The sequence below is a fragment of the Buteo buteo genome, chromosome 11 (genome assembly GCF_964188355.1).
Source record: "Buteo buteo chromosome 11, bButBut1.hap1.1, whole genome shotgun sequence".
Classification (NCBI taxonomy): domain Eukaryota; kingdom Metazoa; phylum Chordata; class Aves; order Accipitriformes; family Accipitridae; genus Buteo; species Buteo buteo.
The window spans coordinates 31321104-31340980 of record NC_134181.1 but is presented as its reverse complement, the minus strand read 5'-3'; the positions used below and the strand labels follow the sequence as shown (position 1 = coordinate 31340980).

The following is a 19877-nucleotide window of genomic DNA, read 5'->3' as shown; positions in this document are numbered from 1 at the left end:
ATTGCAAACCAAGGCTGTTTAAGCATTCCTGTCTTGAAAGGACCTTCAGCAGCTCACGCTGGAGTTGTTGCAAAAGTGGGTTTCTTTTCTGAGACTCTGCAGCTGCTGCACCCCATGCCTGAGCCTCACGCCTCTGTGAGCAACGGGACTCTCTAGCCCCACGAGGTTTGAGCTATTGGACTAGCTGCCACGTTGCACGGTTGTAGTGTGATTTAACCACCCTGAGCTTCTTCCCAGCCAGCACTGTGCCCGGGAACCCAGACAGCCCTCTCCTACCCAGGGGTCTCAGTGCTTTATTGTGCCCATCTGCTCAATACCCGTGGAGGCAGGACAGCATTATCACCTCGGGGTACAAACAGGACAGAAGCACAGGGAAGCTTGCTTGAAGTAACATGGACAGCTGGCAAGGAGGGAATCAAGCTTGGTTTTCTGAGGCTGGACTTAGTGCTATAGTCAGTGCTTTGTGTTGCTTTCACTTTGCTCCAGCCAGCTGGTGGGGACAGCCAGAACTCGTTAGCTACATTAGATAACGAGAGTCTGCAGGGTATGGGTGGATGTTCATTGACTGCATAGTTTTACTGATGAAAGAACTGGGCATCCTGTTACTGCAGCTTTCCTAGGTATAATCTAGCACTCCTTTTAACTGTCATTTCTGAACTGAGGTCAAGGGGCCTTTTTTCTTTTTTTTTTTTTCCTTTTCCCCTCCTCCCCTGCTTCTGTTGCCTTTTTCAGGTCTGCTTGGTAGGGGACTGTGTTGGAGGAATTCTGGGATTTGATGCCTTATGCTACAGCAATCAAACTGTGTCTGAGAGCCAGAACAGCAGTCGGCGAGGAAGCGTTGTGAGTGTCCAGGTAATATTGGCTCCCAGTGTCTACTGGGAATAGGTCTGCTGGCCACAGCACCTCCATGGCCCCTGTTTTTAGTAAGGCTCTTTTCATGAAACAACATAGACTCTGTTCCTTATCAATGGCAAACGTGTGTCTTAAGGTGCATATGTGTCTCAATTTGGGTGCATTTGCTCTGAACAGGGATGCTTCACCCTCTGGTGTGAAGCATCACCCACACCCGCTTCACCCACACCCTTAGGAAGTGGTTTGGTCTGAGATACTGTATTGCCCTCAACTGGATCTTGGGGTAGATGGGGAAAGGAGGGTGGCAGGAGAAGCTTATAATGTGGGTGTATTCCTGATTCAGCTGTTAGAGTGCTAAATCCATGTACTTCAAATCCCAGGATACCGACCTCCTGTCTCCTGGAATAACGGTGAACAACAGCTATTGTTCCAGTGGTTCTAATCTGGAAGCCAGCAGACACCTCAGCAGGAGCAACATTGATATTCCCCGTAGCAATGGAGAAGATCCAAAGAAGCAGCTGCCACGAAAAAGGAGCGATTCATCAACCTATGAACTGGACACGATAAAGCAGCATCAAGCCTTTCTTTCAAGGTAAGATTTTGACGGAACAGAACCAGCGATATTCTGGAGCTGAGATTGGTGCATCTGTGAAACTCGAATGTTGCTTTGTCATCCTGTGATAAGCAAGGTGGAGGAAAGTGTTTAGGTTTTTAGGGTATAGATTTCAGTCTGTTGTATATGCAAAAAAAATTAACAGCTCTCTTGCTGAGTGGCAGTGAGAGAATCCAGCTGCTCTACTGCATCTGTATTACAATGGCAAGAAGCCCATCATCCTGTTGCTTGACAGCCAAGGCAGTCAGGTAACTGCTTTTTTGCTGTGCTGCAAGGGCAGGGTGGAGATCATAAAGCAAATGTAGAAATCGTGCAAGGGAAGACGGTGAAGCAGAACTGGGAATCCAGTGTTGTATTAATTTCAAAGCATCTCTGAAAGCTGATTTTGAGTTGGCTGGCCTGTTTTTGGGAAAGGTGGGCATGAGCCGAGTATCCTTTAATTTTGGCCTGGTTCAGGTGTGAGATGGAATTGTGGTGCCCTTTCCTGTCACAGGAGCAAGTTTCTGCTGTCATGGTGGCAGGATGCTCTGGATGAGACATCCTGAACCCTAGCTGGTTGGCTGGTTCATGGAGCAGCCTTCAACTGCACGTGAGGATTGTTCTGTCGGTGTGACTATCTGGCAAAGCAACCCAAGTCCCCTGTATGGAGCAGGGACCGGGGATTGTTTTCTGTCCCCTGCCAGGGCTGCTCTGTTGCACCAAGGTCGTGTTTCAGATTTGTTACTATCGACACCCCCAGTATCACATTCTTAAGCTTCTTCAAATGGACTTTCAGAAACGTATCCATTAACATAACCGATGACATTTTCATGGCAGTCTTCCCATTGCTGCTGGTCATTCAGGGATTACTTCTGTAAGCCCGGAGACTTTTTCTGACTGAATCATCTTCTTCAGCCTGTGGAACTGGACAGCCCAGACCTTTTCCTCCTGCAGGCCCAGAGGAACTGCAACAGCCTCTTAATCCCTCTTCCCCCATGTCCCAGGTACTGGGGACCGATGTCCCTCCCCAGCAAACACTGTTATCTGCATTGAAGCTGTGTCCAAGGCTCTTTGTTCCTTTTGCCCTGTGCCGAGCTGAAGGCTTGTCCTGCGCTTTTGCCCCTCCTTTGCTACTTGTAATAGTTGCTCCAGCACAGGGACTTGTGTTGTCCTGCCAGGTCAGAGGCCCTTTTGTAAAAGGTTCACAGGAGAGAGAAAGTATCAAAGTGAATGTCGTTGGTGCACAGAGATACTATGTTCAGAAAGACAGCTGCATTTACAAAAACCACAATAAGCTTCTCCGCTATTTCCAGCAGGTTAATAAAAGGCAATCAGTCTCTTGTTCATACCTTATCAAAACAGTCTCCTGTATTACAGGAGAAAATATGAGTCATACAAAAACGTGCTCTTTCCCTTCCTCGTTATTGACCTCAGGGGCATGGACTTGGCTGAGGAAAGTGGGCTGGCATCTTGCTGCAGTTTTACATCTAGTTTAGAGTAAGCTCTGGGCCTGACGCGGATAAGGGATTGCACAGTTTGTCATTTCAAATAGCTTTGTCCTCGTTCTTACTGTTCCATCTCCTAAGCATTGTGCCTGCTCCCAGCGTGCAGCGCTTGGGGGTCCCTGGCAAGGGCTGTCAGTGTTCAGTGCACTGATGGATTGGTGCATCTTTACTTCTTTTACCATTTTGTATTTTTTTTTAAATCCACCTTTAGACCTTGGGTCAAAAATGAGCATCTTCCCACAGCTCAAGAGCCAGATTCAGTCAGGTAAAGGAGCAGTGTGAAGCTGCTGTACAAGCTCTCTCTACATCTCTCCCCCTCCACTCCCTGGCATAGGAAAGGCTCGGGGGCAGTAATTCACCTCTTCCCCTCCTGCGTGACAGCAGGGCATCACACCTGGACCCATCCCTGGACCTTGTGCTTACAGCCGTCATTACTGAGCTGCACAGTCATCAGCAGAATTCCCCTTCAGCCTCTCTGTCACTAAGTAATGATTTTCGCATACGAAAACCAAGCCCTGATGTGACACGGCTTCATGCAGGAGATTGGCAGAACACAGCCAAGTTCTCCTAATGGGCTCAGCAGACGGGCAACCTGGTATACGGGGGCCTTTCTGTCCGTGCCGATTGCAGATTTCAGCTTGTGCCAAAGACACTCATTTTTATTCATGTATCAGACCTACCCGCTTCTCTGGGATAATGCCCAGCAAGCCAGAGCAGCATCTGGAGATTACAATCACACATTTATTTTTAAATTCAGTCCTTCTGCACAACTACATTATTTCTGGCTGTGCTGTACTTGTATTATTGTAAATGAGTTGATTTGCTTCTGAAATCCATAAGCTCTTGTTTAATTAATGCACACAGTACATCTGCTGCTTTTTAAAGGGAGAACAGGGCACTGTAGGTTGCTTGGAGCATGACGGATTCAGAGTTCCTCTTGGCTCCCATTTCTTTTGATTGCTAAAAAGACTATCAAGTTCCCAGTAAAAGGAGAGAAGCTGTCCAAATTGCTTAGTGGCGTAAGTGCTCTCGTTCTCTTCCGTTCCCCACAAAGAGATGCCATGGGAAGATGGGTGGAATACACCAAAACCCCCTTGCACCCATCCTGCCATAACACATCTGCTCTCAGGATAGTCTTTCCTTTTGTGCTTTTGTTTGAGTCACGTTGCTGTCATGTTTAGAGCTGAACATGTTCTAAATAACTTTGTATTCATTACACGCAGCAAACTTAATGCGTTGCAGTCTTGTCAGCTAAAATAATTGTAGCTTCACTGAAGGTAGCTTGTTTTTAAATGTGTTTCAGCGTTGTGCGTCTTGGCAGTGTGATCTTGGGGAAGCTCATTCACATCACAGAAATGGGAACATGTTCATTTTACCTGTCACTGCTATAACCTCCTGTTCCTCTTGCTTTTGACATCACTGTTTTGACTTTCCATGATACATGTGTCTGGCATAAGTAAGCTTGTTGTTTCCCTGCGGCTGGTAACCAGGAGAGTAGTGCCGTTCGTGTGCACGCGTGCACCCTTAGAGAATACGTGACAGTGCGGCATGAGAAGAAAGTTTTTTAGCATCCTTTAGGAGTGGCGTTCAGCAGAGGTGCTGTCTCTGGGATGATGCATTATTTGCCAAAGCAGAAAAACAAAGTCCGAGTGAAAGCCGTTTTCTTCTCAAATTTGTGAGTGTTTGCAGCTGCTCATTTACTGACTGGCTGTCCCAGAGGAGGAGGGTGCATGAGCACCTGCTCTGGTGCTACAGATGGTGGGGAGTGAGCAGCCCTATTTCCACGAGTGCAGCAGTGCTGGGATGTCGCTGCCCAGCCGGGCAGCCAGCATGCTGCGTTTAGAAAGTGACCTTGATGAGCAAGTGCTATTGCATACGGAGACACGGCAAGTGCTGGTGACCACCTGGGATATTGACTGGGGGCCACGGAGCTGGCAAAAGACTCTTGCATTTGCATTATTCCTGACTCCAGGCCAGTAAACCTTTTATCCAACCCAACTGTTGTGGTAGCCATTTATCTTACCTATTTTATAGAACCTGTTCAGATGCTTTATAAAGTGTCTGCAAACACCCTGTTAAGTCACTGCTGGTACTCTGTCTTCAACTCTCCACTCCTAATTATAACGACAATAACCCAGCAAGACTGCCATCTGAATCTGTAGAACGTGGAGAGCAAAAGTAGTTGCAACTTACTGCTTTTGGGTGGTAACAGAAGAATCTTGGAAACCCTTTTGTGAACTAGGTTATTAGTATTACACATCTGTCATTTTGCTGTCTAATCCCAGATCTAGACTGCAAAGAAGCACCTCTTCCTAACATGGGAGTGGATTCACAGGATTTTCATCTAAGAATTCCTGCTTCTTCCTCAGCGTCCAAGGGATATGTGAATTTAAATCTCTGTGTTAAACCTGTGTACTGCCCAGCCTGCACTGTACACAGGTTGAATTTTGCAAACAGATTTGACACCTGAAAGAGAGGGGGAAAGCTAGACATGTTTTATATCATTATTCAGTTGCCTGGAGTTGTTGGGCTGGGGTTGGGAGGTAGCTTGGTAATAACTCGACATATGTGGCCTCATGGGCAGAAGTGGGAGAGTCCTGGGTGCATGATAAATACAATTTACCACATGGCCACCGAGTTAATTACCCCAAATTCCCATTCCCAGCAAATGCCATACACATGCATGGAAGCTGTGGTGCAAACTTGGTGCACAAAGATACTAGAAACCCTCTTGCAGATTTTGATCTTTCTTTTTCTCTTTCCCCTCCCGTTTCTTTTTTCCTTTTCAATCCTATAACATTTGTCCAACTACTTCCACGAGGAAGAAATGGGTAAGCACAGCTTTCCATAACATTTGAGAATAAGGTGATGGAAGGAACTCAAATGTTGACAACCAGAAAGCATAGCAGTAACGTGTGTAATGGAGTAAATCACTGTAAACCTGCTTTTTACCCTGCTACTCTAGTAATTTTGGCTTGCTGGTTATTTTGTCTTGCAAATGACTATCCTACTAGCAGCAACCAAGATTCTGACTCCTCAAAGAAATGCATTTTGAGGAGATAGGATTGTGTAAATGAGCCACTTGAAGCTTGGATTTGTACAATCTATATTATGCCAATGTAAAGGGGTAATTGTTTGGGGGGATGTTTTACTGACTCATAAAACTACAGTACTGAGGCATGGTGGGTTGATTGGCACAGTTCCTTCACTGAAGAGATAGAAATTATATTTGCTGTCAATCACTAATCCGGCCTTCAGTTACGAAAATGCAGCGTGAATAAAATTTTGACTTTCTTTTCTGTTCTTGTCCCAGTTTACATTCTAGTGTTCTGAGAAATGACCCAGGATCCAGGCGATCTAGTAGCTCTACTATGTTGGATGGAGGAAATATCGGAAAGTTTGAATTTGAGATCACTGACTTCTTCCTCTTTGGTTCTCCCTTGGGTTTGGTTCTTGCACTGCGAAAAACTGTCATTCCAGCTCTTGACAGTAAGTCCTGATGTAAACCGCTGAGCTCACTTAATGGACGATATAAGCATCTCCTGCTACAAATGCAGTAATACGATGAGACAAACTGGTAAAACCCAAAAATTTATATATAATATTTCTTGCACTGTAAGGAAGCAGATCACTGTGTGCTCTAGCCAGTACTGATTATACAATTTATTTGCAATGTACTTCCAAACATTAAAAATACTGGGCAATTCTTGAGTCTATAAATATTGTAAGAAATTGTTTCAATTGACTAAACTGGAGATGAGGTAGATGATAAATCCTTAGCCCCTTTTTTTAACCCAGCAGTTGTCCTTTTTACAGACAAATATTTACAATAGTCTAACAAATAACCTTTTGATACTTGAGGGGTTTTTTTTCTTCATCTTTTTAGTCTTTCAGCTCAGACCAGCTTGTCAGCAGGTCTACAACCTGTTCCACCCTGCAGACCCATCTGCTTCACGCCTCGAGCCTCTTCTGGAGAGGAAGTTCTACCTTTTGCCTCCCTTTAATATTCCCCGTTACCAGAGGTTCCCGCTGGGGGATGGCAATTCCGCTGTTCTGGGTAAGTCACTTTGGATCTATATTAGCTGTCTAAAGGGTTATATCCACACTTTATATGAAATTATCAAATCAATTGGGAATGACAAGAAAGAGAATTGGCCCTATAATGTTAGCCTTATTCCTGATGTACTAGAAAAGTAGTTTTCTTCCAAGAAAGTCAGTGCCTTGTGACCCATATGCGCTTCATTTGTCACACAAAGGCCATCAGCCACTGAGAGCTGTGATGTGGTGACCTCTCTGTGAAGGTCCCTGATTTACCACAAGCTGGTGCTTGTGGCTGGGACTGAATGAAACGTGATTAACTTGGCAGGGCTTAGGATTTGGATGTTTGGAGGGCCAGTAAAGACTGGAAGGAACAGAGTCAACAGTGAGATAATGAGATGATTTACTTGGTTGCAACCTGTGCTTTGTCATGGGACAGGCTACTGCAGATCAGTGGGCTGGTGATGGTGCCTTGCCCTTGCCACCTTGCCAGTGAGACACTTTGTCTTTGTAGGATACCTAGGATTCCTCTGCCATCAGTTGCCTCTTCGCTTGCTCTACCCCAATTGCAGCAGGAACAAAGTTTAAAATGGCTGTGTGCATGCCCTTTTGTCTTACTGGGTTGCATTTGAAACAGCTGTGTCCTGACCATGCACTGCCTCAGCTCCCATTACATCAGTGCTCTTGCAGTTGATCTAATAAAATAAATTCTATTTCCTACCATCTTCACCTCACTTCTGTGCCTAGACTTTCACGGTCTGTTGCCATTTCAGTGCAGGCTCTCATTGCAAGGAGCTCTTGGGGAAGCTCACCACTGTGCAGAGCTAAATTTGGCCTTTCTGCTTCATGTAAAGCTTTGGTTCCCTGCAGGGTCAGGGCTTTGGGGCAGGAAGAACAATTGCACGGTAATTTTTCCCTTGCGAGAAGTTATTAGTCGATGGCTACTTAAGTCAACATTGCAACTAAGAGTTGCTAGTATAAAGCTAGACTTACAGCACACAAGAAATCATGCTGGCAAACCAGAGTAGAATATCAAAGCCACCAGCTAGAAAGATTAGGATTTGGTGGTTGTTTTTTTCCCAAATCTCTGGTAGCTTCCCATTTGTTTAATATTTGAATCACGCAGGACTAAATGAAGAGGGATATGTATCTAGAGCTGAAGAATTCTGGTGATACCTTGCATCGTTTTTAAATTGAAAATCCAAAGCAGTGATCTGCTGTGTATCAGTGTCTCTAAAAATTGTATTGTAATTGCTGAATCTGGAGGTCTGATTTGTTAAATGGGCATAAACCCCCATGTTTAATAAAGTGAATAAAATACTTTCTGCAGGCCCCACTCACTTGTCAAATTTAGCAAAGAACTTGCTGCAACACTTTTTAAAAATGGATCCACCCACAATTACATTAGTACCCAGTCTGGTTACAACAGCTCAGGGAATCTGTAGCAACTTGAAAAGCAATTTGCTTTTTGGGTGTATTCTAGGTATCAGCTGCAAGTGGTTTCTTAAAAAAAAAAAAATAACCCTAAACATCTTACCTTCTTCCTCTTAAATACATTGCAAATCCCCTGTTCTCACTGAAGGCAGAGGTAGAAGCCTTGTTGACGCTGAGCAACCTGTGTTCTGGTTATCATTCTGTACAACAGCAGGGATCTTACTAGTTTGCTGTGCCTCCCTAGACCTTTGAGTTGGCTGTGTTTAAAGAGACGCTTGCTATGTGGTGGAGAGGAGTTAAACAGCAATTAGCTCAACTATGAGAAGGGTAGAGTGATTTCAAAATCCTCTCCAGGTTTGAGCCTTGTTATTTTAAGAGATCCTGCTCTGCCTTGATGAATAAAACTGACAAAAAAGCAGCTTTAAATTCTCTTCTTGTGTAAGACAAAGCTGCCTCATTTGCTTATCATAAAGTTAACAGGCTATTCCTTTCCATTAGAGTCAAAATTTCAGTGTTGTGATTTACATATTACCCAGAAGGACTGTTCTAACCATGATTTGCAAAGCCGCTACTGAAGTTAGTGTTCACCGTAGGACGCTCCAGAAAAGTTAATTGCTGCTGTAATTAAGCTATATGATTTGGTGATCACATAAAATTCAGGTGCTCGATTATAATTAGTTTTGTACAAAACCTTCTGTAACACTGCTTGTGCCTATTTCCTCATGCAGATAGCTAGCTTTTTTAAAAGTCCACGATTCAGAAAGCATCTTAGACTTTTTTTTTTCTTTCCTTTTCCCATCTGTACTAAATGTTGGGTCCCTGTTTCATTACAACCAACTTGCAGAGTGAAATCAAATTCACAGCCCTGCTTACTCCTGTGCTTTGCACTGTGTAGGCTGTGAGTCTGATTCAAGTAAATCTTCTCTTACAGTTTACATTTTTTTCCCCTCGTAGTAAAAAGATTTCTCTGGATCTGCTGGGTATTTATGGATTTGGCTCATTGGAGAAGCTGGTTAAGAGGACTCCCTTTTCTTTTGTTGTCGAAATACCACCGTTGTGCTCTCCTCTGCTACTAGTTAATCTCTCTGATGTGGGTCTATTTGGAAAGTCACCCATGTTTTGTTTCTTTTACTCTATTTGAAGGTTGTCTTTTCATTGAAGACTCATAGTTGAAGTGCTCAGTTGTAACTGTTTGTATGTTAACACTTTGTGGCCGCATGTCTGTTGTTCTTTGTCCTTCTGTTTTGTTTTGTTTTTTCCCATCTGCTTCTAGTTGAGACAATCCAGAACAATCCCATCCTCCTCATGGAAAATAGCCCTCTGGGTGCTCTCCAGCACCAGGACAGCTTCATGGAAACAAGTATCCCCGTTCCCGTACTGAATTGGCAAGATATTTCCAATAAAAGTGCTGGTTTTGCTGAGTGTGTGTAATCTACACTTTTGTATTGTCTATGGTGTTGGGTACTTGGGGTGCTTTTTGGAGATCATACTGTTGCCTCCTGGAGTTGAAATCTTCATGCTGTGTCTCAGGCTGTGCCACATGAAATAACTGCTTGGGATCATGCTTGGGTCTGGGAGACCCACCATGAAAAGACCAAGTTGGGATTACAAACTCTGTCCCATTCTGGTGTTGATGCTAGAAGGGGAGACTGCTGCCATGTACTTACTTTTTTCCATCTGTGGTGGCTGTGCTGCTGGAAAGAAGCAGAGTCCCGGGGTGGCCCTGCTCGTGTGGTACACACCATGCGCAGGATCCCCTGGGAAAGGGCTGGTTGTCTGCAGCGTGCAACTCCCCAGCAGTCAGCCACGCCGCACCGTGGCCAAAAGTCTAATTATTGGCTGTGTCAGACCAGATTTTGTCCATTTGAGTATTTCATGTTTGGACACTCCTTGTGGCTCTGCCGAATACAGTGACTGAGGCTTTCAGACCCCAAGGTGGCTCTATGTGTTGGCTTTTTAAAAATAACGTCTTGATTTCTGCCTTAAAAGCAAAATCTGATGCATTTGTTTTGCCATATTTTCCATCATAAGCGCTGCATGGCCTCATTTATTCTGGTTGTGGCTGGTGCTACATCTGCGATTTCAATGAAACTTGACTTTGTTTTAGTTTTTTCTTCCCCGTGTGTCTTACTTGCCCGTTCTCACCCCTTTTTCAGTGTTTTGCATTGAGAGCTCAGTTCTGCTGCCTTGTTGTCTTTAACAAGCTGACCCTTGCTGTTCATGAGCAGTCCAGTACGTTATGTGGTCATACAGGATGGCAACATTGCTGACTATTCCAGACAGTCTCTCCCTTTGTCTTTTGAAGACGTAGATGATTTTTAGGTATGCAGTTGCCATGTTGCCTGTGCTGTGATGTTCTGTAACAAAGCAGAGGGAAAGGATCTGGTACTATTAATTAATCACTTTGGAGGTCACTGATGAAATGCCATTTAGCCGTCATCTGATATTTCCTGCTGTCAGGACAAAGCTTTTAGAAGCTTCTCTGCTCTTTACCTTGCGTGTCAAGAGCACAGTGTGACCAAGCAGTGCTTGCCTTGACTGTAGCAAGCGCTGAATCCCAGTTCAGCCACTGGACTGCGGGAAATTTCCAGCATCATAAAAACTTACAGGCAACAGAAATCTGTGTTGCTCTTGATCTCAGGGTAACAACTGCAGAGTGCCCAGCACTGACCAGTTACTCCAGTGCAAGCAGGGTCTGGCCTGTGCTGAGCAGCTGGCTGGCTTTTCTATTTTTTTATTTTTTTGATTGCTTTCAGTATTTCCTGCTTCAGTGCCACAGCTCAGCCTGCAAATAGCACATATTGAAGTCTGCCATACAGATACCCCAAGGACTTAATGCAGTGCCAGCAGTACGTTAGGAGGATGGCCCAATGTCGTTCACTTAGTGGGAAACAATTAGTAAGAACATTGACGAATGAGTCCATAAATGAAAAGACACAGCACTGAAATGAGTATTAAAGATCCATAGGTAAGCAAAAAAAAAAAGTGATTTTGCTTCTTACGTCAGCTCTTCTGGAAGTGCTGTTCAATCTCGGTTCATTGCACTGGCCCAACGTGTGCGTGCTGCAGTTGGAGCAGGAGCGGGTCCTTTGCTGGGAGAGAGGGTACCCAGGGCACCACTCGAGCCAGGTGTCCTCTTCCTGAAACTTCCTCATTCTGATAAAGTCTGCCCTCAGACATGGTACAAAGAACGCTTCAGCCAGTGCAGTGAACCGGGGCACCTCTGTCCTTATCTAGTGACATAAAGGAACAGCTGATCTTGAGGAAGGTCTTGCTACTGCTGGACCTGGTCCGGCCATCCGACTTCACCCTGGGCTCAAAGTGCTTGCCTGAAAAACCTCCCAGTGATTGTCAGGAGCTGAGTCGTGGCTGGGGATGCCACCTCTGCAATGCAGAAGACTTTAGACTGCTCCCTTTAGGAGCGGGAGCGGTTGCAGGTTCTGGGGGTCAGCCTGTGCCGGCGTGGCAGCGTCTGTGATGTCCCATCCTGGCCACCGCACTCCCCAGGAAAAACCCTGGGTTTCAAAATTGCAAGAGCGGTGCTGCATAAGGGATTTGGTGCAAAGAATACAGAGAGTTTAGGAAATGGGTTTAGAGGCTTTTTTTCCTGCAAGTCAGGTCCTGGTTTTGTCTGGAAGTCGCTGTCACTGCAGCTTTGGGGTCAAGGAAGCCTGGCTGAAGGGCCAGTAATGCATAAAACAGGTTTTCTGTCCACGCTTCCTGCCCTGCCCTTTCCTGGCCCTCATTTTTCTTAGAAACTGTCCTTTTTCAGGAACAGAGGGTGTGTAGCTTGGGAAAAGGGAGAAACACAAGAGCAACCTGAGTGGGCTGGAGCATGGGAGCACTGCTGTCGGGTGGCACTTCATCTGCTGCAGAACAGACTCCTGCCACCTATGCGGGTGATGCTTAGCAGTTCAGTAATGCTGAAACAGCTTAGGCTTTTATAGGAGTGAAAATTACTCCTCTGGTGACACTAGCTAGGATGGTGTTGGAAGGGCTGTTGACGTTGGGTGTTTTTGCTTCAAACTCATTGTATTAAAAAATCCCCAGTCAGGCCCAGGAAAGCAAGATTGGCTAAAAAGAGCAAGCCCGAAATACCACTGTTTCTTCCTGTTCTTCACTTTCTGGGTTCTCAAAAAAGGAGATAAAATGCAGGCAGAGCTAAGTGAAGACATGCTAATGGAGCCAGAGCCACGATCAACCCAGGCAGCACCACATTTGGCCCAGCCTTTTCTCCTGTGTAGCATTGCTGTAACACTCTTTAGCGTGTCTTCCAGCTGCTTCCTAATTCAAGCCACAGATGCTTTCTATTTAAGGGAGAGGAAGAAGTTGAGGCTTTGCTGGTAGGTATTAGTTAAACCTGAACCTGGCAGTTTTCCTAGCGCAGACAAAGCCAAACCTCTCCTTGCATCTGACCAGGTTGAGGGAAGCTGATGGTCCTCATCTGGGTTACAGCTGTGTCGGGACACCCGCTTGATGTGACACAAGTGCCTGAGCGCAGAAGGATCTCAACGTCTGTACAGGCAAGGGAAAGGAGAGGAAGGGGTAACCAGGGAAGAGATGAGAGGGTTGTCCCAGGTCATGCAGCAATGGGAATGAGACCCTTTACCCTTGAGACCGTTGTGGGGTTGAATGCGGGTCCTGGCTTGGCTCATGTTCTCCAAGTACAGCCTCCACTTGAATTGTCCTCTCTTGCTTGTGCTGGTGCTTTCCACAGTAAGAAAGCCATGCTGGCCTGGTGGGGCTGGCTGGGTTGCAGATGCTGGTAGCAGTCTTGACAGCCAGCAGCTCAAGGCAAAGTGAAAAGAGGAGGAAAGTGCTGAGAAAGTGATGCTGGTAATGGCCTTTCAGGCACAACGTGGGCAGTGTGTGCAGCTCATCATCAGGTCAGGCTCCCGCTAAGGCTCAGATCTTGCAGTCCACGAAGCTTTTACACAGAGCAGCTTGTGGCCTGATTTTCCCTGCAGAGAAGAACAGAACTCTTTTACTGACACTTAGCTACACGTTTTCTGCTTCATACGCTCCCTTTCCCTCCGCTGCAGCAGGATTTGTGTGGGCACAGACACTGCTGCTGCAAACTGAGAGATTGGAGGAAGGAAATCAGTAGCCCCAAGCAAAAAAAGATCGATATTAAAATAAGCCAGTTGCCAAAACAACACCCTGTGTCAGCCGCATACTGGGATTAAATCCAAGGATATCTAAACTGGCTGAAACAGGCGGAGGATCTTGGTGTGTGGGAGTAATGTACTCGCGTTCCCTGTGGCATCTACTGCCTGGCTGGGCACAAACCTGTGCCCTGTCTGATAGCTGGGAGTAAAGTTCAGATGCTGCTCCTCAGGTACAGCAGAGATGGGCAACCTTAAAATGATAGTAAGTAGCTTTGGTTTTGCATGTTACTGTCTTACTGGTGCTGCCTGCTGTGAAGTACTTGGTATTGGCATTACAAACCCTCTGCAGTGCAGGATCTTGGGATGTCCCAGAGACACTTAATTCGACCTCGTAGCATCCGCAGACGGGTGGATGCTTTTACCGCTGTTACAGGGAGAAAACTGAAATGCAGAGATTTTGATGTGACTTTCAGTATCTCTCGGTTTGCCAGTCCTGAACATTTTAGGTCCATTTCCCTCCAATACTTGTGTAAGGTCCATGTGAGCATGACTTTAAATCCTCCTTTTCTGTATTTACGTACTAAAGGGTTAGGCCACACTTGGTAAACCTCAGGTTGGGATCTAAAAATCCAGACTTGCACTTTGTACAAAAGAAGCTCTGTTTTCACAGAGACTGAGTGCTCCCTGATCCGCCAACACCGATTGGAGATGTAAGTGCTCAGCACCAGACTCCTTTCTTTCAATAGCCCTTACTTTAGTTTAACGAGTGTTGGCTGTATCCATTAGCGATAAAATACAAGTTCAAATTTAGTCCCTGCCAGGCATGAAAGTTTTCTTGATTTTTTAAAATTTTTTGGTTTTTGCATTAATGCTTCTGTCTTGGAGATGTTCATTTAAGTCTAAAAGTTTCAAGAAAACAAATATCCCCTTTCTAAGGTTGATTTTTGTTGTTCTCCTTACCTTGGTTATTTTGTCTCGATGTGAATATATGAAGTTGCCTGTATTCACATCTGTATGTATGACACATGCTTCAGTTATTGCTGCTTGAATAAGTCTGCCTGGATTTTTCTTTGGCATTTTGGATTTGGTTTTTGAGCTACTTCTTTTGCTTCTTTCACTCAAAGACTGCTCCTCCAGCCACGTGTGTCTGCCTGCTGTGGTGTTTGCTTTCTTTTCAAACCAGAGCTCCAATGAAATGTTTTTTTCATTCCAATCGGTTCTGAAAGGTTTTTGCACCTACCAGCCTTGTTTGCTTCCTTCCTCCCTTCAAGTTCATCTTGCCCAGCCTCTGTCTGTTGGTCTAATATTTTGATTTCCCTGTTTCAACTTTGTAGCAGATGTTGTTCAGTCTCATGGTGCCGTCTTCATGGAAAGCGCGTCCCTGTCCGCCCCCATTTCAGCCCCTCAGTTCAGGGGCTTCCGGAGAGCCAGTGAGATCAGCATTGCCAGCCAGGTCTCAGGAATGGCAGACAGTTACACTGCTTCCAACATAGCCAACAGTAAGTGTTTCACCCCTCTGAGACTACCGCTTGCTGCCGCACCGCTCTCTCAGCACCACGCACCGGGCGAGAGCCACGCAGCTTCTGTCTGTCTGTCTGGGGTTATACTTTCCATTAATAACAAAAAGTCGGAATTATTCCGCCTTCGCCTGGTTTTGCTGTAGTCAGTGCCACGTGTTATCACATCCCCTGGAGGAAGAGATGATAAATTGATTGTAATACAGGGGCCGCTGCTGTGTTATGCATGTTGGACTGTGCTGGTGATAAATGGTTCAAAAAAATGTAATAATAATTGATAATTGTGAGCACCATTTGGCTGCTGTGCATGGTGAGGGTTAATCCAAACGGATGTTTCTGTGCTGCCATTGATAAGTCGTGCAGAACTGGTAGGGATCAGCACTGCCAGATTGATGATGCAGGATGTGGCATGTGGCTTGATGCAGATCACTTAAATGTGGCCCACAAAAATGGGGATGAGTAAGCCCCTCTGTAATGCTGAAACGGAAGAACAGGTTTGGGTTATTTATTACTTTGCATTAGAAATTCAGCTCTTCTGTAGCCTGCGGGACAGCTCAGAGTGTCAGCCAGTTATGATCCATGTCCCAGAGCCGAATGGGGAACAGAAGGGATTTTTTATTTGTTATTTTTCCCAGGACCTGTGTAACTTCCCAGCTAATACAGTGGAGAACAATAGCCTTTGTTAACAGTTCAGCCCCTTCTTCATTTCAGCTGAGGTGTGAGATGAACAGTCTGTGTCCTCAGAGACCTCTCATAACGCAGACCGAAAAAGGCTGAAACCCGTACAAATTTTAAAACAAATGAACAAACCAAAAAAACTACCAGAAAAACCCTTCAGCCCAAACTCTTGTCCCGGAGGGTGGCAAACAGGGCTATGAACGACTCACTTCATAATTAATTGCCGAGGTTAATAATGCTCCCCGAGGCAAGTGTTAGTTGCTGAAGGTGTGTGGGCGCTGGTCAGGGGCTGCTGTAACTTCTTGCCCTGCTTGAGGCAACGCTCAGCAGCAGGAAAAAAATACCTGCCCTCTGACAAAGAGAGGTTTGTCAGAGGTTTTCTTTCCCAAAGCACGTCCGAGAGCTGACACCGCACTCTCTGTGTGCGTTCTTATACTTGTCCTGGTAAGACATCTTGCCAGGCACTTGCTTCATATTAATCTGCTTGGGAGGGAGACTCCTGGGGGAGAAGGTGTTTGTTTTGTGCTGGTTTCACACCCACGGAGAGCTGCTGAGCTCGGCCAGCCAGGATGGGAAGCGGGGGGTGGTGGCTGTTTGTTACGAAGCGTTTACGCCGGGGTGATGCCTAAAGGCCCGCGTGACGCCATGGAGGGATCCTGCCTCTGCGAGCCGACGGCAGGATCAGGCCCACGCAACGCTTGCCTCTCTTTGCTTTCCCTGCGCTCTCCCCGATTACTTAGCTGCTTGTTTGTGTGATTTATTCCTCCACGCACTTCACAGCTATCAAAACCTGTTTCTGAGATCAGAGAGGAAGAGTCTGGCCCCGGCGTGGGCTGTGCGCACGTGTCTGGACCCATCTGCAGCCTGCGCCAAGGGCTGTCGCAGCCCCTTCCTTCACCTCCCGAGCACCAACGTGTCCTCTGAGCCCTTGCTCTGGCTTTGCAGCTCTTGCGCTCGACCTTATTAGCGCGGTGGTGATATGAAGCCGTGGCATCGAGGGTTGGTTGCGGTCTGTGTTTATTCTTCGGGGAGAGCCAGAGGAAGTCCAGAGGGGTCCTGCAAAACCATGGCTCCCTCTCGGGACCCCTCTCTAAGGTGCAGCTTCCCTTGCACTGTGAATTTCTGGAGGATGAAACCGGTGTTGCCTGCGGCATGTGTGCGCCATATTAATAAGTGTGATTTCTGCTTTGTTTTATTTTGTTTTCCCTTTTAGAAACCAAACACCACCTTAATCATTGTAGAGGGTTTAGCCTTCTGTCCCAACTTGCCCTCCCTCACAAATCCCCTACCCAGACCTCATCCAAGAGACACAGGCAGCATAAACATGAAATCCCTTTGAAGGGAAGAAAGCTCAAAGGGCCATGGAGTCAGGCTGCAGACTGTGCTCTTCGGATACCCGACCTGGACATCAAGACAGGTATTCTGGAGAGATCCGCTCTGGTCGACCTCCTTTCTCATTCAGTAGTCGCAGAACTTCACAAGAAATCTTTGCGCTTTCACTGAGGCACTTGCAATTTCTGATTGCGTTTTAACAAGTATTTCTGTCACTTTGCTCCGAAGATTGATCATAACACAGCTAACAACTTGGCAAGAGCAGGAGTTCTTCTGGGCAGAGCTGTGGGGACAATGCTTCAGCCTCCACCACTGTCTTTTGAGCATGGAAGAGTACATCCTGTCTGCTTCCTGCAAAGAATGTGAAATTACCCAAGCTGGGGACTTGCATGAGAAATGAAGGGTTGGGACATGACCAGGAGCTCCCGATTGGGAAGACAGGGAGTCAGAAATGGCTGCGAGGAGGTGCCTATGTGCTCTGGAAAAGCCATGTTGATCCATCAACGCTCTTCTCCTCCTTCCCATGGCTCTTCAGAAAAGCAAGGGCCGTTAGGTTGAGAGTGGCCTGGGCACTCAGCACAGCCAGGGCTGGGCCATGGGGATGTGCTGATGCCATAACCCTCTGCATGTTGCTGTGGCGGGAGCTTTGTGTAAGTCTCTGGAAGGAGCTGGTGGGTCCATTTTTTCAGTTCAGCATCTGTGCTCACCACCAGCTAGATTTCCCTTAAGAGGGGTTTGTTGGATCTTGGCTTACACCTGGCAGCCTTCCTGGAAGCCCATAAAAAGGGAACATTGTCACAGAGAAAAACCAAGCTTGAGAAAACCCTTGTCAAAGTCCCAGCTTGTAACCTGCATGCAAATGCAGCTCCTCCTATTGCTGTCTGGATCTGATCCATCTTCTCTTTCCATAGCTGCTTTTCCAGGCCAGAGCGCGTGGGGGTTGAGGACTCCTCGCTGCTGGGAAAGCAGCCCACACCTTTGGGGTCTGGGGCTTTGGGCTGAGATGTGCTTATCGCTAGGGAGTCGGAAAGGATGTGTGCGTGGGCAGAGTTCAGGGCAGCGTTGAAGTGTGGTGGTGTCCCACGGGTGAACGGCGTCTGTTGGACACTTGTGTACGAGTTGTTGACTCCCCGAGGGAGAAACTCTTCTGCCTCGTCTGTAACCTTGCCCACCCAAAATCTCAGTGTATTTTTCAGTCCCCCGTGCAATGAAGTCCCGGCTCTCCCAGATACTTTTCTTGTTAGCCACTGCAGAGGCTGTGCTCCCAGGGAGGCTGGGCTGGGCGTCTCAGTTGCCTGCAATGTGGTAGCCCGGGAGGGCAACAAGGACTTGGGGACTGCCAATCCTGGTGGCGTGTGCCATATACCCTGCTTTGTGGTGCCTTTTGGCATCTCCCATGGGCTCCCAGTATTCAGATCCTCTTTAGTGTGACCAATATCTGACTGCTATTCCTCGATTGAAAGCCAAAGGAGTTGGAAGCAGGGATGGAGATAGCCTGGGCATGTACTATGGTGGGCAGAGCACACACATCCCTCCTCCCACAGCTCCAGGGAGATGTGTTTCTGTCACGTTTTGGCACATGGATTCCCAGGCTCATTGTGTATGAGCCTTGGACCCCTTCCCCAGGGTCTGGAGTAACAGCCAGTTAATACCTGCCCTCCAGTGCCTTCCTGTTTGCTTAAATAAAGGAGAGCTCAGGTGCTGGTGCCCCTGTGTGTTCCTCCCTTGGTTCGAGCAAACACTGAGCCCCGGGTCGGTTGTTCCCTCTTAGCAGTGCGACCAGCCAGGGACCAACCTCTTGCCATACCTGGAGTGAGGAGCCAGAGCCTTGAAATACCGTTTGTGATGGAGACTGCATGTGCATGTGAGTCCCCTTTTGTCTGAACGAGTCTTTTGCTTCTAGTTGCTGCCAAATGGTGGGGAACCAAAAGGATTGACTACGCTCTCTACTGTCCTGATGCTCTGACAGCTTTCCCAACGGTCGCTTTGCCGCACCTCTTCCATGCGAGCTACTGGGAGTCCACAGACGTTGTCTCTTTCCTGCTGAGACAGGTATGGTCATCCTCCCTCCTCTGATCTCCCTTGGGCCGAAAAATATTTTTGGGTCTTTATTTATTTCAGTGGTCCTTCCATGACTCTCATTGACATGTGCAGATGAAAAAATACCCTTTGCCACTGCAGATCCATTTTCTTCCCCTTCTTTTTGTTCCTCACCTGTGCTGTTAGCGGAGCTGCACAGATGCAAACTGCACGGACGTGTGCTGTCACACCTGGTTAGTTTGAGTGTGGGTTTTCTCCTTGGAGCGGGTTTCAGATGGGCTTACCAGGGAGCCATGGACTGAGCCGAGGGCTGTTTCCTATCAGATCACAGTGACAAAAGTCAGTGGCACTTGTTTCTTGAAGTGAGTTGTTCCCTGTGTGTGCAAGTTTGGATCTCAAGTCTGCAACTTAAAGGAAACTTCTCAGTGTACAAACAAAAGCACCAAATACAATAAAACCAAAGGAGAAGTTCTGTATGAATTTGACATGCGTTGATAGGCAGAGTTTAGTTCTCCATTTTGGCTAAGTTACTGTGGTCTCCTCTAGGAACTCAGACCATCGTCACCACACTGGGATTTAGTCCTCGTTCCTCCAGTACAAAGCAGTTCTCCTGGCTAGGTAAATGGGATTGCTGGCGTCTGGAGTCTGGAACCTCAGATTCTATGAACCTACATTTGGCCTGAGATATTTAAATTTACTGTTTAAAATGTGTTTTTCCTAAAAGAAATATTTTTCCTTCAGTTCCTTAGGGATGAGGGGGAGTTACTTGCCTTACAAAGTA

General features: G+C 46.6%; 1 protein-coding gene across 12 annotated transcripts in view; it reads left to right on the top strand.

Annotated features, from left to right (window-relative positions):
- The window catches only part of PITPNM2 (phosphatidylinositol transfer protein membrane associated 2), a 141428-nt gene that overhangs the window by 111781 nt on the left and 9770 nt on the right, over positions 1-19877 (top strand). For 8 of the 12 annotated variants that reach the window (XM_075041370.1, XM_075041365.1, XM_075041367.1 and 5 more), the window contains 8 exons: positions 733-852; positions 1233-1444; positions 6263-6438; positions 6836-7006; positions 9695-9844; positions 14864-15028; positions 16938-17141; positions 18960-19108. In XM_075041370.1, the coding sequence (XP_074897471.1) occupies positions 733-852; positions 1233-1444; positions 6263-6438; positions 6836-7006; positions 9695-9844; positions 14864-15028; positions 16938-17141; positions 18960-19108 (1347 nt within the window). The remainder of the gene's footprint in view (positions 1-732; positions 853-1232; positions 1445-6262; positions 6439-6835; positions 7007-9694; positions 9845-14863; positions 15029-16937; positions 17142-18959; positions 19109-19877) is intronic. The other 4 variants (XM_075041372.1, XM_075041373.1, XM_075041374.1 and 1 more) reach the window with 4 other exon arrangements.